At 38.4% G+C, this 17353-nt stretch overlaps 1 protein-coding gene across 2 annotated transcripts in view; it reads left to right on the top strand.

Moving 5' to 3' along the window:
- The window catches only part of LOC124862656 (E3 ubiquitin-protein ligase rnf213-alpha-like), a 50857-nt gene extending 42576 nt beyond the window's left edge, over window positions 1-8281 (top strand). For both annotated transcript variants that reach the window (XM_047356703.1, XM_047356702.1), the window contains exons 59-67: window positions 4245-4377; window positions 4665-4748; window positions 4824-5004; window positions 5182-5383; window positions 5471-5548; window positions 5740-5937; window positions 6155-6244; window positions 6350-6528; window positions 7504-8281. In XM_047356703.1, coding sequence (XP_047212659.1) covers window positions 4245-4377; window positions 4665-4748; window positions 4824-5004; window positions 5182-5383; window positions 5471-5548; window positions 5740-5937; window positions 6155-6244; window positions 6350-6528; window positions 7504-7660 — 1302 coding nt within the window. In that variant the 3' untranslated portion in view covers window positions 7661-8281. The remainder of the gene's footprint in view (window positions 1-4244; window positions 4378-4664; window positions 4749-4823; window positions 5005-5181; window positions 5384-5470; window positions 5549-5739; window positions 5938-6154; window positions 6245-6349; window positions 6529-7503) is intronic.
- The last annotated feature ends 9072 nt before the right edge of the window (window positions 8282-17353 follow it).

The raw sequence follows: 17353 nt of genomic DNA, 5'->3' as shown, positions 1-17353 counted from the left end.
TCATCGGTAGAGGGTGAGTATTAAGTTGTTGCCAGCAGAAGCTTAGACGATGCCCCTCTCCAGAAAGGTGTCACAGGTAGACACAGAGTCAGGCCAGGTGTAGCTTCTAGGAAGAGAAAAGAGGGAGAACATAAAGTTCAAAACTGAAATAACAGCAAATAATGCAAAATTAGAGAGTAGTATGAGAATGTAGCGAAGAGGGTGAAAGTGGTCATTATGTCCTCCAGCAGCCTAAGCCTATAGCAGCATAACTACAGAAATAGCTCAGGATAACCTAAGCCACTCTAACTATAAGCTTTATTAAAAAGGAAAGTTTTAAGCCTAGCCTTAAAAGTAGACAGTTTGTCCATCTAGAGCCCACTGACGGTCATTGTTATACTAAAAACCACAACGATTGGGATACCTCTCTCTGTCAGATTGGCCATAACCATTGGAAAAGAGAGGGGGTCATACAGGTAGCAGAAATGGAGGGTGTGTTTGCACCTCAACCATAACTGAGCTGGTTTAGGCTAAACCTGACTCCACCTTACTCAATCCAACAGGGAGGGAGGAAGGCTCCCTCCTTGATAACCTAAGCCACTCTAACTATAAGCTTCATCAAAAAGGAAAGTTTTAAGCCTAGCCTTAAAAGTAGACAGGGTGTCTGCCTCACGGACTAAAGCTGGGAGCTGGTTCCACAGGAGAGGAGCCTGATAACTAAAAGATCTGCCTCCCATTCTACTTCTAGAGACTCTAGGAACCACCAGTAAACCTGCAGTCTGAGAACGAAGTGCTCTGTTAGGAACATATGGAACAATCAGATCTCTGATGTATGATGGAGCTAGATCATTAAGGGCTTTATATGTGAGGAGGAGAATTTTAAATTCTATTCTGGATTTAACAGGGAGCCAATGAAGGGAAGCTAAAGTAGGGAAAATATGATCTCTCTTTTTAATTTTCATCAGAACTCTTGCTGCAGCATTTTGAATCAGCTGAAGACTTTTAACTGCATTTTGTGGACATCCTGATAGTAAAGAATTACAATAGTCCAGCCTTGAAGTAACAAATGCATGGACTAGTTTTTCAGCGTCACTCCTGGATAGGATATTTCTAATTTTGGCAATGTTCCAGAGATGAAAGAAGGAAATCCTAGAAACCTGTTTAATGTGGGATTTAAATGACATGTCCTGGTCAAAAATAACACCAAGGTTTTTTACTTTATTATCGGAGGTCAATTTAATGCCATCCAGGTTAAGTGATTGACTAAGCAGTTTCTTTTTTAAAGAGTCCGGTCCAAAGACGACAACTTCTGTCTTGTCTGAATTTAGAAGCAGAACATTTCAGCATTCAGCTTTCAGAAAGTTGCAGGTTCAATTCCAGCTTCCTCCTGCCACATGTCGATGTGCTCCTGGACAAGGCACTTAACCTCAAGTTGTGTATCTGTGTATGTATGAGTGTGTGATTGGGTGAATGTGGCCTTAGTGTAAAGTGCTTTGAGTGGTCGGTATGGCTGGAAAAGTGCAATATAAATTCAGTTCATCAGCAGCAAAGGGCATCGTACACTGCAGAGAGAAAACATGAAAACTTAGTGTATCAATAGTCATTAGCTGAAATACATAAATAAATACATTTTTTAAATGAAGGAATAAAATAGGTTGATAATAAAAAATGAAAAACACAGGGGAAAGCTTTGGTCTGACTTTTTCGTACACTCATGCATTCAAATAAAAATTCAATTCAATTTTAAAAAGTTCCAGCATTTCTGAATCATGGAGTAATATTCCAGATATTAAAAGTAAAATCCATGCAAAAGCTTACAGTGAGAAGATAGTATACACATATGCAAATATTTTACTACAATTTTTAATCTATGAATTTAGCTGTTTAAAGTACAATAAATATTCTCAACCAGATTTTAAATAATTCATTAAAATCCGTTTAGGATCTGCTTGTGCTGCAGTTAGAGATCTGACGTTCACGAACGAATCAATTCTTTTGAACGGCTCCTTACCTTGAACGATAGGACTTGAGTCTTAGTGCGAGCCGTTTTTTTGTTTTTTATTATTTTGCTTGCTAATAATGCTACGTTTTTAATGTAATTATGTTATATTAGGCGATTTAATAGAAGAAAAAAAAAACGAAAGGGGATATCAAATGAGCATACAGGTCCTTCTCAAAATATTAGCATATTGTGATAAAGTTCATTATTTTCCATAATGTCATGATGAAAATTTAACATTCCTATATTTTAGATTCATTGCACACTAACTGAAATATTTCAGGTCTTTTATTGTCTTAATACGGATGATTTTGGCATACAGCTCATGAAAACCCAAAATTCCTATCTCACAAAATTAGCATATTTCATCCGACCAATAAAATAAAAGTGTTTTTAATACAAAAAACGTCAACCTTCAAATAATCATGTACAGTTATGCACTCAATACTTGGTCGGGAATCCTTTTGCAGAAATGACTGCTTCAATGCGGCGTGGCATGGAGGCAATCAGCCGGTGGCACTGCTGAGGTCTTATGGAGACCCAGGATGCTTCGATAGCGGCCTTTAGCTCATCCAGAGTGTTGGGTCTTGAGTCTCTCAACGTTCTCTTCACAATATCCCACAGATTCTCTATGGGGTTCAGGTCAGGAGAGTTGGCAGGCCAATTGAGCACAGTGATACCATGGTCAGTAAACCATTTACCAGTGGTTTTGGCACTGTGAGCAGGTGCCAGGTCGTGCTGAAAAATGAAATCTTCATCTCCATAAAGCTTTTCAGCAGATGGAAGCATGAAGTGCTCCAAAATCTCCTGATAGCTAGCTGCATTGACCCTGCCCTTGATAAAACACAGTGGACCAACACCAGCAGCTGACACGGCACCCCAGACCATCACTGACTGTGGGTACTTGACACTGGACTTCTGGCATTTTGGCATTTCCTTCTCCCCAGTCTTCCTCCAGACTCTGGCACCTTGATTTCCGAATGACATGCAGAATTTGCTTTCATCCGAAAAAAGTACTTTGGACCACTGAGCAACAGTCCAGTGCTGCTTCTCTGTAGCCCAGGTCTGGGGAATGCGGCACCTGTAGCCCATTTCCTGCACACGCCTGTGCACGGTGGCTCTGGATGTTTCTACTCCAGACTCAGTCCACTGCTTCCGCAGGTCCCCCAAGGTCTGGAATCGGCCCTTCTCCACAATCTTCCTCAGGGTCCGGTCACCTCTTCTCGTTGTGCAGCGTTTTCTGCCACACTTTTTCCTTCCCACAGACTTCCCACTGAGGTGCCTTGATACAGCACTCTGGGAACAGCCTATTCGTTCAGAAATTTCTTTCTGTGTCTTACCCTCTTGCTTGAGGGTGTCAATAGTGGCCTTCTGGACAGCAGTCAGGTCGGCAGTCTTACCCATGATTGGGGTTTTGAGTGATGAACCAGGCTGGGAGTTTTAAAGGCCTCAGGAATCTTTTGCAGGTGTTTAGAGTTAACTCGTTGATTCAGATGATTAGGTTCATAGCTCGTTTAGAGACCCTTTTAATGATATGCTAATTTTGTGAGATAGGAATTTTGGGTTTTCATGAGCTGTATGCCAAAATCATCCGTATTAAGACAATAAAAGACCTGAAATATTTCAGTTAGTGTGCAATGAATCTAAAATATATGAATGTTAAATTTTCATCATGACATTATGGAAAATAATGAACTTTATCACATTATGCTAATATTTTGAGAAGGACCTGTATTTATTACACTGAACCTCTTGGAACTTGGAATCATGTAAAAGTAAAAGTTACTAGACATTCCGATCGACTTAAAAAAAAAGTGTAAATTAAAAAAAAATACTTTGGTTACATTGATTTTATGGTAGTTGTTAGGAGTACATAAATTGTGCGAATAAATGTACTAAAATAAAGATTTGGATTTTCTATAATTTTCAGTGTCAGATGATACCACTGCCATAAAATGTGAGTTTATTTTAAGGCTTATTACACATCTTTACCCAGTGCCACTTAATGCGGAGGATACTAAAAAATGAAACAGGGAGTTATCAGAATAATATAGCTGGGATATTCTTTCACATTAAGGGCCATATAGTGTACTTTCTGCGCTATAAAAATGTTTAAAAGTTGTTTATTTAAGGTTACACAACTTTCTGTAATCACACAATCTTTTATGACAAAATATGTGATTTTGACAGGACATCAGTTTTTACATGATTTACTCATTTATAACACCAAGAATGTTTATAACAATTTTGGACTTTGTTTTTGTAGGAAGCAGAGCTCCGCCTGGTGAAGTACCTCCCTGACATCCTCACACTGCAGAAGGATCTGGTCAAGAAGTTTCAAAACAACACTGAGCTGACTTGTGACACCATCAGTGAATTTCTTCACAGTCAGAAAGCTGGTATTGAGACCATCCACACGCATCGATTTTAGCGTATTCAACCGTGTGACTCGCATACATGCAATATTTTCTCTTTATGGAAGTAGAAACTGACTTATGTTTTAAAGTCTCATGGTCAAATACTTGGCACCATACATTTTATAGTCTTGTCTGTCAGAAAATTGGTGAGTTTAGTCTAAAATAAGATAAGTATTCTTAAAAGAAAAACAGTCCTTATACAGTTTGTGTAAATATGCTGTGGTGACTCCATGCTCCTTAAAACATGCTTGACTTCTTTTTGGTCACAGCTTCCCTTAAAGCCTGGTATGAGAAATACATCAACATCTTCTTAACAACCTGGAACCAGCTTAGAGTGTCTCTGACAACCAATGGTAAACACAAACACCAACAGTAAAAGTGCTCTAGTTACACAGTAATAGTCTAACATGCGTGAAAATGTTCTTCAGGTGAGATTAAGATCCCAAATGAGTTCTGCCAGAACGACCTGGACTTGAACAGTGACTTCAAGGTGCTTTTACCTCAGCGACAGGGTCCAGGCCTGTGCTCCACAGCTCTTATCAGCTACCTAATTGTTCTGCACAATGACCTCGTCTATTGTGTGGACAAGCACACCGGAGAGGAGACCAGGTGAGGGCGCTCTTGCCACATTTTTGCTCATCTGCAGGTTTTAATGCGTTTCAACTTCTTCTGCAAATGCATTATATATGTTTTAGGTATTTTTCAATAAATAATGAGATATTAGGGTAGCATGTTACAAATCCACTGCATCTCTTGGTTGAATATATTCATGTATTCATTTCACAGCTACAAAGTGAGCCCAGCAGATCTCACTGATCTGCATGTGATCCGTTATGAGCTGGAGCGGGACTTAATGCCCCTGGTTCTGTCCAATACCCAGTACAGCATCGAGAAGGGCCAGGAGACCCTTTATGAATATGATTTGCCCAAGATCCAGCAGCAGATCATCTCCCACTTTCTGCTGGGAAAACCTCTCATCACTGTCGATGTGAGTGCATGCAAAACACAATTACAGCACCCTTCTGAAGATCAACAAAAAAGTTTTTACCTTTATATACATGTCCTCTTACAACAGGGCATTCCTACACTGGTCAACAGGCATGATCGCAACTATGAGATAATCCTCAAAGATGTTAAAGCCAAAGTCAAGCAAGTACGTTGTAATATAATAGGGTTCTGCTTGCGTGTGTTTAAATATATAAGTTCAAAAGGTGTGAATACTTTTGAAAGGTTGTGGTTGTAGTTCATCTGTTGTTGCACTTACTTAATACTACACACCCCACATATTTTAAAAGTGTTGCTATGCAAGCTCAGTGTCTATAATGTCTTTAATTATACCATCAGGAGCCCCTGCAGACCCTCTCCCTCTTCTCCGTCGCTGGGGAGTTGCACTCCTATAGCGAGGTGTGCGAGGCCTTGTCCACGCTGGAAGTGGTGCTCGGCTTCCTCGCCATGACTGGGGGAGAACCCCACATCCAGTTGTCCTGCTACCTGGAGGAGGTTCTGCAGATGGGAGACCAGATGGCTCAGCATATTGTCAAGGTCGGCCTATCGGAGACACCGGTTCTATTATCTGCTACATGTTTACTCTCTCTTCCGTAGTAGAAACTGTTTTGTTACACTTTTATACACAAACACACAAAAATTGCCTCTTACTGCAACTGTTTTTTTATCCAACTTTGAGGCTATAATCTTTCATGTTAATGAATATAGTTCTGGTCATGGGTTATGAGTTAATGGTCTCCATTTTTGCCGACAGGCTTTCAGCATGTGTTGTCTAAAGCATTGTGTAGCTCTGTGGCAGCTGCTGGCCTCACTTAAATCTGAAAATATGCTGCGGCTCAAGAGGGTAAGGTGTCACTACCGCTTCTTCTACCAGTAGTGGTGGTAATCTATAGTGTTATTGAAGAATCTGTAAATGGTGTGTTGTTGATTCCTTTGCTGTGGTCATCAGGACCCATTTGCGGGAGTCTCAGAGAAGTACAAGGAGCCACTGGGTGAGGAAGAGCACAGGCTGCTAACTGCCTTCTTCTCCAAGAACAGCGCTGACACTTTCCTGTTAGAGATGCACGAGTTCTTGGTTCTGGTCCTCAAAAAGCCAAATGATCCTGATACCTACAGGCCTGATTGGGGGTAATATGAATTTTCTGTATATAGTTTATCACTTGTTCATTCATGATGATGATCCATGAATGTTAAGCACTGTCATAATTTTATAATGTCATAGTTTTGCCTGAACTCACCATCACAGGTGAATTCAAAATATGCAGGATTTTAAAAACATGTAGTCTAATAAATGTGACTATTTGGTCCACTTTTCCAAAAGGATGTTTTAATCAAGGTATTTTTAACTTATGAGTATCTCAGCTTCTGACTAAAGTTGTTGCTGTCTTTATGGCAGCCGTACTCCTGGGGAGCCATCCACATTTATCGAGGCCAGTTTAAAAACTAAAGAAAATACAGCCTGTTTTTGTGTTCATGACCTGCATGACTGTATTATAGGCCATGCACATTATCAAGTTGATCTAAAATATCTGGGTTTCCCTAAAAATCTAAGTGCTTTTCAAACTTTACAAGAAGATTGAAAAAAACAAAAAAAAACAGAAGAATATAGGGAAAGCTGCACAGAGATCATCTGAAACGCTACTCAATAAACTGTATGAGGTTCAAAGCAAACTACAAAGTTTTTGAAGCACAAAACTCATTTTAAAGCAAATGTTGTCATCTGATGATTAGCTGGAACCACACTGAAAATGGTATGAGAACAATTATCAACAAGGTCTATCACAGCGTTGAGTTAAGATGCTAGTGTAACCTAGAATAGGAAACAGATATTAATAAAAAATAGACTTCAGCTTGAGCAAGACATCTTAAAGATCAAAGCTGTATTTCCCAAGCCATTTTTATGCAGTCTCCATTTGGACAAAAATATCTGGCATTACATGGGACTCGAGCGCAGCTAATGTAGACCAAGCAATACTGATTAAATGTAGTGTGTAATTTTACACACAATATTAATGACAATGTTTAAGCCACTGTGTAGTATTTTTTGCATTACTCTTGCTGTATCAGATCCTGTTCTAAGTTGTTCTTTTTTCTCATCTTAAGCTTGAAAGACACTCTGGTGTCTTACATGGAGCGGAAAGACATGGACATACCCCCAGATGTGGAGGACCACTTCCCAGAGGAACTCTGCCTGTCCCATTATGTTGAAGCCTGGAAGTTCATCATTGCCTTTAAGCAGGAGCGTGGTCAGAGACAATGAAGACATCAGGAACAAAAATCCTCTGTTTGTTGCCTTCTTACCCACATTTATTTTTACTTGTTAAAGTATCAGTGTTGTTTCATTATATTTTTGCACATGAATCTAAAAGATGTGCCTTTTTAGGAGCACTGAGTGCCATGGAATAAATGTGTCATTTATATTTCTGAAGATTTGAACTTTGGGGAATTTTCTGTTTTGTATTTTTCTCAGTAAGGATCAAGAAATATTTCTATTGTTTAGGTGTCTTTAATTGCACTTTATGTCCTGACTCACAATGAGAATAAGAAATGATGTGGGGTAGATGTAGAGATGTAAACTGAACAGATGTCAAACCCTTAAGTAATGAAGAGTAATGTCTTTCACTTGCATTGATTTGCTTTTACCACTATTCAGTTTTTCCAATGCTTTTGCAAATGACGATTATCCATTTTCAACACTGCTGTTCAACATTCCAACTATTAAATCCATTATCGTTTTTTTCTTACATTTTTTTCTTAGGAAAATTAACAAAGCAATCATTGTTTCATTTATTCTGTTTGTGATAAATCTTCCCAAATTTGCTGTGTCAGTGCTTTGCATCATTATCTGTCATAATAGTATGCCATAAAAGGTACCTTATAATATTTGTTGTGGCCTCCAGTTTTTCCCTGACTTCATGATATTGGGTGATCGGTTAAATGTTGTGCCACCTCATTTTGTGGGAAAAAATTAATAGCAGGAATGGCTCCTGCTTTTAAAAACAAAAGGTCATGTTCATATAGTCATGTGGATGCAGTGAATAAATTGGAGCTTGTTTTGCAAGAAGCTTAAGAAGTTGATTAGTGTGACCTTATGTTTTCTGGCTTTGGAGCAAGCTAGCTGGATTCTGTTTTCAAAATTCACAAAATTATGAATGCTCTATTTAGTGTTTTTTTTTCTTATTTAAAGAAAAATCTGGATGTTGGAATTTATATGTTTTGTTTCACAAATGGATAAAAACTTCCAATGAGCAATTTTAGTTCCATGTGTTAAAAAAAAGTGTATTGCTGTTTTAAATATAAAGATTGACATCCATATGTATCCACATTTATTGACACCCGTGGTAAAGATGGGGAAAAACATTAGAATATAACTTTTTTGAAGGAGCATAATCTCACTAAAATATTTAGAAAAATGCCTCCTGTATTGTAAGTACATTTCGGTGAAGAGAAAATCTGTAACCAATTTTGCCAACAGGACAGCACTTAGTCTTATCCTGTAACATTTTCATAGTGCTGGAGCATACGGAGAGATGAATTTATGACCGTTCCGCTTTATACAATCTTTCTTTTAGATCATACAGTCCTGGGTCTGTTCTCACAGACCCAACTGACAAGCCATTTTCAGATTTCTGGGTGATGACACCAAGAGTTCATGGATGCCATGCTCTCTATCATGCTTCATGGAGCCTTTGGAAGAGAAAAAGGCCCACAGCCTCCCAAAAAGCATAATCTTCATCTCATTAAAACAAACTCCATATGCTTACACTTATTATGGTAAGACCAAAAAGCCTTTTTCCTGGTCTCAATCCCAAGCAACCTGTTGGCATGTCTCTGGTAAACTTCAGTCTTTTTCTGGAGAGAAAATATTTGTTGTTTTCACAGGTCTCATTAAAGTTAAATCTTTGCATGTTTCTTTCTGATTATACAGTGGTAAGAGCCTAATGTGGGTCCTATTATTTACTTTTCAAGGTTTTAGTGCCTTCTGTTAGAATCTGGTGGTCTGCTGTCAATATGAACTAGCTAAGATGGCCACACCAGGGCTTACTGGTTGTTGTTTTGAATATCCTCCACTTGTAAACTATGTTCCATCCATTGGAATGTCTGATTTCTGATCCTTTAGAGACCCATTTAAATCCCCTACCAGACTCACAGGCTGCTACAATCTTATTTTCGCTTAATTGTTTCCATGGTGTTTACTTTCACTTCAACAGTCAGATGCACACCAAACTAAATGTAAGACATTTAAACAGGACAAACATCATTTAAAATGCTGAGTAACAATGGACTAGTTATGTGCACAAGATGTGATACACCTGTATGTATTTTGCCATAGTGGGAATAGATCTTAGCAAGGCTGTATGTAAGCAAATGTTTGAAATTTAGGAAGTGGACTAAAACTGCTCTACAATGATTGGAAACTGAAGATAAGTTATAGCGAACAGGGGTTCTAAATTTATAAAGATGTTGGTGTACTTTTTTGCACCAATTTAGGACTTAGTGAGAAACATGTTTTTTTTAGATCAACATTCTGAAATCTTAAACTTTATTGATGGAGATGTGTGTGTTTTGTTTAGTTTTTTCTATAAGTTTTCATGTGAACGATCTGCTGACATTACAGGACAATTTGTGTGAGACTAACCCTTTGCCGAAGAAAAAAAATTTAATCTGTTCACACAGTTAGTTAAATCTAAATAAAGCCTTATTTACTTTCTGGTACTGATGTGTAGTTTTCAGCAGCTTGAGTGCTGCTGGCTAAATAAATTACTCGTTATTTACGAATTACATCACCGGAAAACATCCAACACAGGCAACGTATGATGTAGTGCTCAGGAAATGTCTGCCTGCCAAAGGTTTTGTGGCTTTTTGACCCTCGACTGGTGGGAGCCCAATGTGTTTCTGATCAGGCTGATGGAAATGATAAGGACAAGACAGCCGAAAGAACGCCGCTGGATAGCTCCTTGATTCAATTTCCTCTGTGCCAAAGCTGTGTTTAGCACAACAATGGCAAATGGAAGCCTTTGCCTGTGAAAGTAAACTATGTCCATGACCACCCTCTGGGAGTCTGCAGGCAGAAAACGATACGTATGCACTTTAGATCATTACCAGTATACTCAAACTAATAAAATATTATAATAAAAATATTCTGAGTAAACAAAAACACCTCTAAGTTGATCTCCTGCCCTATTCTTCAGTATATTTGACCAGTAATGGGTCAACCAGACATTGCAGACTGCCTCACCATGTCCGTGCAGATCATTAGCGGGAAAGACACTGCACATAGATTCAATAAACACACCCACAAATGGGTCAGTGGCATGATTTGTGCGACTCTGTCTTGCAGAACAAGCTTCACCGAGCAAGTTCAATCACTTCACTTCCACTCCTGTAGGCTTCAAAGCTACCATGCCTCTGCTAGAAAGGGAGAAACAAATAATGTCCCAGCTTTCAGTTTCCTGTCTTTGTTTTTGATGAGGAGGAATCAGGGACAAACTTGCTAGTTCACAGTTAATAACAGTCATGGTCAATGCACACTTTGGATTAGGTCCTAAGCCTTTCCATGAGGAGGTTTGTTATGATTAACAAAGCTGGACAGCACATTGGAGAGTCTGAGTAGAGGGCTTTCATAAATTTGTTAATATGCTGCTGTAGATTTTCAGTCATCCAGGACATGACAATCCTTCAGAGCTAAAGAAACAATTTGAATAAGAGGCAAAACAGTTGCCTTCTACTTAAGCACTTATAACTTCGAACTCTAATATTAAATCTTATAGTAAGTTAATATTAACTTTACAAACCTTATAAAAAGCATAGGTTTTTGCATACATTTATTTGACAACTTTTCCTTTATAACTGTATCCAAGCTTGTTGCTAATCGCAGTGAAATTCATTTTAATCTCCAATGTTGAGAAATGTTCACCTAAGAGATTAGTAATTGAAAATTCTCTTTCTTAACTTGAGTTTATAAAGTTGAGTTCATGAAGATTTAGATAAAAAAAAAATGTTAATCATGAGGAAGAAGTTTGGAGAAACATTTTCTAAAAGCAGCGGCTTGGAGTTTTTGCAAACTGACACCCTACCCAGAAATTTAAAAGAGCTCAATCTGTCTATCCATTTCCCTCTATCTTAATCTATTTTATCCTAAAAAGTCACTTTAAGCTAATGGAGGGGAAGTTAAGATATTCAGTCAGCATCTGTAGTCAAATGTGATCTTGTTCATTTGGTTCTGACACAGAGAAAAAACAAGACACAAGTTCAGCCAATCATTCAGGGTAAATATGCAGTGGGAACATGATTTAGATAGCAGTTCCAGTTGTTTTTTTTTGTATTAATGATGCCTGGAAAAAGGCCTTAATAAAGTATTTTTTTTTCTAATTTAACAATCTTTATGCTCATAACACTCACAGTAACTTCAGTGGTCTGGCTGCTGAGTACCTTCTTGAGCAATCTTTCACAGGCGTGGCATCAGCTGTCTTGCATTCCCTTCCTTTAGCTTTGGTTTGTTTCTTTTCTTAAATAAAAAAATTCCAAAAAGAGACTGAAAAATCCAGCCTATTCATCTGTTTACTTTGACAAAGCTTCCCCACGCTTCCCACATTAATCATCATTCCAGCAAAACTGCTCGCAACATCTTTTTTCTGTGTTTCAATAACTAATAAAACATGCATTGAATAAATGTCCATTGAACATATTTTATTTTCTAAAAGAAACAATCTGTTCTCTGTTCATAACTTTTAGCAGTGATAGGCTTTCAGTCTGTGCTGTGCCAATCTTTTTCCTTATGAAAGTGGATATCCGGTTTTATGGGGTGTGACTCAAGTAGCTCTTTTTGTGTCAGAAAAGCGTAGTTTAAAATCACCTTTTCACTTTGAAAAACAATGATTATGATTTATTAATGCTGCATACTTTTTAAGATTTTTAGCTTTACTGGTTCTAAAGTATAACATTATTTGGGTTAATGTCTTCGGTGGTAAAGTTTAAAGAAAACACTGACTGAGCCACAATCATCAAAGATTACATAGGAAATTTAACTCAACGTTTCATTATGATCAACATTTCTGTTAGAACATATCGTCAGAGCATTTGTTGTTGCATTTTATTCTATGCAATCCTGATCTATTACTCCACTTGGTTGCTCTCTTGTTAGCATAAGTACTTGCCAGAAAACAAGAAATAAACATTTTCAGGTTTTAAATCTAGCTTAATAAATGAAACCAATTCTCCAGTCTAAGATACTTGATTATTTTTTTACTTTGAGAATCCCCTCTGTACCTTGAGCTATGGAAAAGATTCAACCCTAACCCTTTCCAAAAAAGCCTCAGATATTCATCAGGTTTACACCTTGGGGATCTAATATCATTCACAGGCTTTGACGCCATGCAGGCGCTCACAGTCAAAGGGGAACAAAGCTTTTAATGACTTCGGTATGAAATCAGTACCTCCTAATACCCTAGAGACCTTAGAAAGAGCACCGACAGGCTACTGTATTTTACATGGAGCTTTATGCTTCACTGGGAATCTGCGGAAATGTTTTCTTTAAATTAGCCCTTCAGGTGCCGCTGTTATTGCATTATTATCAAATTAGTGGATTTTAATTACTACGTCATATGAAATGTATGTGCCAGCAGGTCACAATGGGGTTAAAGCTCAGAGGGCCATGTTATAACTCTCAAGTTGCCAAGCCTGCTGTGCAGCTTTAAGATGAGGGACAGAGAGGCAGAAAAGCTCCACAAGCACATCTGTGAATTATATTAGCTAATTGTGTGCACTTCTCTTTGCACTCAACACTTCAGTTGTCCTCCAAGCAGAAGGAAGAAATTAGGAGCACGGCTGCCATGTTGTTCTATTAAATACGTGAAGAGAAAATACAATTACTAGTTAAGTGGGAACATACCACATGGGATTATAAGAGGGTCCAGTATTTAGAGATTTTAGATTTAAAAACTCTGCCATGTGCGTGGACACGTTTCCCTGGCAAACAGAAGACAAAAACCATTGAGACAGTTTGTGGCATTTAAAATACGCCAGTGAAAAATAAAGCTGCATTTGAAGGTGATTATTGTTCATGTAGATTTTTACTTTAATGTCCTTTACCTTCAGGTATACCTGCTGCCTTACTTTAGCTCATAGTTTAGTACCCGTCTGCATCACAGCTCAGTCGTTGAATCTATAACATAAATATAATTTATTATTCAATCAAATTGTTATGGAAAGACGAGAAGGTGTTTGAAGGACCAAAAATATGTCTAGCAATTCTTAAGTAATAATAAAAAACAAGTTTCTGGTACATTTACATTGTCCATAATGCCTGCTGCATTCACGGACATTGGTTTGGAATGATGCTGCAAGACTCTCCAATATATTCTTGCCACCCCTTAGCTTCTCAGCTACACCTTAAATACCTTTTAGTAAACATCTCCTAATTATACCGAAAGATGTAAAGCAGACCTCGAGGTTACTCTGAAAGCCATGACTTTGTTTCTCCTTTCAGCCCAGTGAAGTATCTGTTGTTCAATAAAACTTGAGGTGCTTCCAGGTTATACAGTGTCCTGCAAAAGTATTCATACTCTTTGAGTTTCACAATACAAACACAAACTTTCATTTATTTTGTTGGGGTGTTATGTAACAGACCATGGCAACAAAGTGGATGGAAATGATACTTCAGCTCAGGCACAATGGTTTCACAGATTCCCAAATGGATTTAGGTCTGGACTTTGACTAGGTTATTGTCTGGTCGTTTGCAGACTCTTTATGTTTTCTTCCAGAATTGCACTATTCTTATCTCCACCCATCTTTCCATCAACTCCGACCAATTTTCCTGCCCGTGCTAAAGAAAAGCATTGCATGAAGTTGCTGCTACCATGTTTCACAAGTAAGGTGTGTTCAGGGTGATTTGCAATGTTAGTTGTCCACTATTTTTCATGTTTCCCTGTAAATGGCTTGTAGTAAAATGCAAATGGAATTTTGTCTTTGCCTCTCTTCTATAGGAAGCCAGATTTGTGGAGTGGACAACTAATAGTTGCCTGTTAAGTGATTCTGTTTGATTTGCTTCTTGGGATTCATGAGACTGTTTGTTCACCAATTATCTCTAACAAACCTCAGAGGTCTTCCCAGAACAGTTACAATCATACTGAGATTAAATTAAGCACAGGTGAACACAATTTAATAATCAGGTGACTTTATCTTGTTTTAAATTATTTTTGTGCTTTTGATTATTAGCTTTGTTTTCTTCATTTTTGTTTATTTATAGTTCTAGTTATTCTGTGTTTATCAGTTATTTATATTTCATACTCATACTCTGTCATTAGTCGGTTTCCGTCATAGTCATGTTCCCCCACACAACTGCCACTTACCACTCACCCGTTGTCCATGCCACTAATCACTCTGCCTTAGTATTTAAGCAAGATATTTTAATTTACTCTTTGCTGGATCCAATTACATACATCCTAGGTTCGGAGTTCTCTTCATGTACAGTTTCATCAGTGTTGTGTTGTGTTTTAATTAACAGATGTAGTCATTTTGATCAGTCTTTGTCATTTATTGTTTTATGAATAGCTGCTTAGTGAGGTGTAGTATTATTGAACAATAGATGAGGGAGTGAATTTGTGCACTAGCGTTCTCAAACAGCAAGCCCTGTACACATATATATAATAAACACAAACCACCTCTCTCAAACCACAAGAATGTATAAACAAAATACTTCAACTTCAAGTTAAAATACTTTGGTCAACAAACATTCAACTAAACTACTGAGTACAAATGAAAGGAATAAAGAAAACTAATAAACTATGGGAAAAAATTGTTAAAAGGACAAATAAGAATGCAACTGAAACACTTATAACCAATAAATCAATGCAATGATGTCACAGTTCAGTGTTAATATATATGTTTAAGAACCAAAGCATGTTTTGAGGAGTTGGTAGATGAGGCCAAATTTACTCTCCAAGCTTGCTAGGTGTTCAAACAACCAGTTCACAATGCAAAGTAGAAGGGAAAATAAAATAAAATTTCAGTACAATAATTTTATTTTAAAAAGAATATTTAGCTGGATTACGAATCAATAACATTTTAGACAAATGATTCTTAATGTTGTGTCAACTAGCCATCCTAGTGACTTATCAAATGGCGTAATGGACTACCAAGATGGCGGTGTGCTTTGGATGATCGCGGTGCAAACAGAGCGAGCTTTGTTGTACACAGCAGAACTAATGCTGGCTACAGTCTTAGAATTAGCAGAGCTTTTAGCGTTAGCATTAGCAGCTAGGATAACAGAGATGCAATTTAACAGATTTATAAGCACTGCGCAGACATATTGTATAGAAGCCAGTGAGAGGAGTGGAAGGGCAAACACTGATAAAACAGAACAAGTGCATGTTACCAGACTATTAGTGCTCAAACCACTCACTGAGATAAAGTTTGAATCACCGATAGCCTTAGCTCCGTCTTGATCTAAGCCTGTTCTGGCTTGACACAGTTTAAGCACCAAAATAAAGCAAAACACAATAAAATGAACCACATTTAAATTGCTTTACCCTAAACTATTGTTCTCTGCCTCAACACAACCTCTTAGAGTAAACCATTCTGATGATGAACAGGAGCGCAGGTTGAGTTCAGCAAGTCCTATCAACAGAGAAGATGTGGCGGCCGCTCTCAGTCCAGCAGCTGGGGCAGGCATCTGCTCGCACTGGCGCACGCATCAGGTTTGTGGAGCTGCGATTTCAAATGTCGTCTTCTTCAGGGCAATGAAAGAAAAACTGCTTCATAATTAAAGACAACCCATCTGTTTTTGGAGGATCTTGTAGGAGCTTAGACAGCCAAGTTCAGATAGCGAGCCTTACGTTTGTCCGGGCATGGTCGCCGGTTACACAAAAAGCAGACCATACTTTATTTTGGCATCAAGCTTTCTTTAAAGATGCAGTCTTTCACTTGGCCACCAAGCTCTAGACGTTCATGCAGGTCTCCTCCCTAATGCAGCCTGTGAGAAGCTGAGGTAAAAAAAATTACATCAAAGCTGCAGATTTTACAACACTAAATCCTCATCTGAATAAAAAAAAGTAATACCTGCTTGGCACACCTTACATATTGTTATATAATACAATTAAATAGAATCCCGCCTTCTCTAGTTCCCTCAGTTTTCAGCTTCTTTGCTTCTTCTCACACTCTTTTCTCTTGCTAGCGTCTTTCTGTCTTCTTTCACTCACTCTCTTTTCCCTGATCTACTTTGTTATCTGACGGCCTTTGGCTGTGAATAGATAATGACTGTGCAAAAGGGTTTTGTTTACCACGGATACATCAGGATTAGAGCGATTACCACTGGTGCCAGTGCTGTAACAAGCCCGGAAAGCATTTCACTGTGTATGTAGGTGCTGACAGTTATCCTCCACAAGATTAGAGCAGTTGGATTATGGATTGTTGTTCTTCCACCTGGTGATGAGAGACTAGAAGAAAAGACTCAATGTAGACCCCCAGGAACAAGGTCATGAGTGAAAGTAATCCCTGCCCCTTGTTTGTTATAAAACTTGTTCAACCTTCAGCTTTTTGTTAGATGTATTCCTGAGTATGCCGTTTTAGTTGAAGACGCTATACTTCTTACCTTGACCTTTCACCTCTGTGTTCCCTACTGCCTGCGGTGGGCAAAAGAAGGAGATGGGTCCCCTGCCTCCATCTAAGCTCTCCTGTGGTCAGGGCTCACGGTGGTGTTCAGTTTCACTGAGTTTCTCGTCTTGGCCCCAGCACAAATACACAACACCCTCTCGGATTGCACTTGATAATATTTATCCTCAATTATAATTCCACAGATAGGGATTCTTGAGCAGAGTACAGTGGCAGCAGACAAAGCAGAGAGGCCTTGAGTCTTGCTGAAGTGGGTTCCCCCTTGCTCTCTAGAAATTTCTAACCCTCGCTAGCAGTAGCGCAAAATAAGCAATGTAGCCTTTAAGAGCTTCTCAGCAATGTA

This window comes from Girardinichthys multiradiatus, chromosome X, assembly GCF_021462225.1.
Source record: "Girardinichthys multiradiatus isolate DD_20200921_A chromosome X, DD_fGirMul_XY1, whole genome shotgun sequence".
In the NCBI taxonomy this organism is placed as follows: Eukaryota; Metazoa; Chordata; class Actinopteri; order Cyprinodontiformes; family Goodeidae; genus Girardinichthys; species Girardinichthys multiradiatus.
Note: the sequence above shows the minus strand (reverse complement) of the source record. Positions and strands in the feature narration are given on the sequence as shown.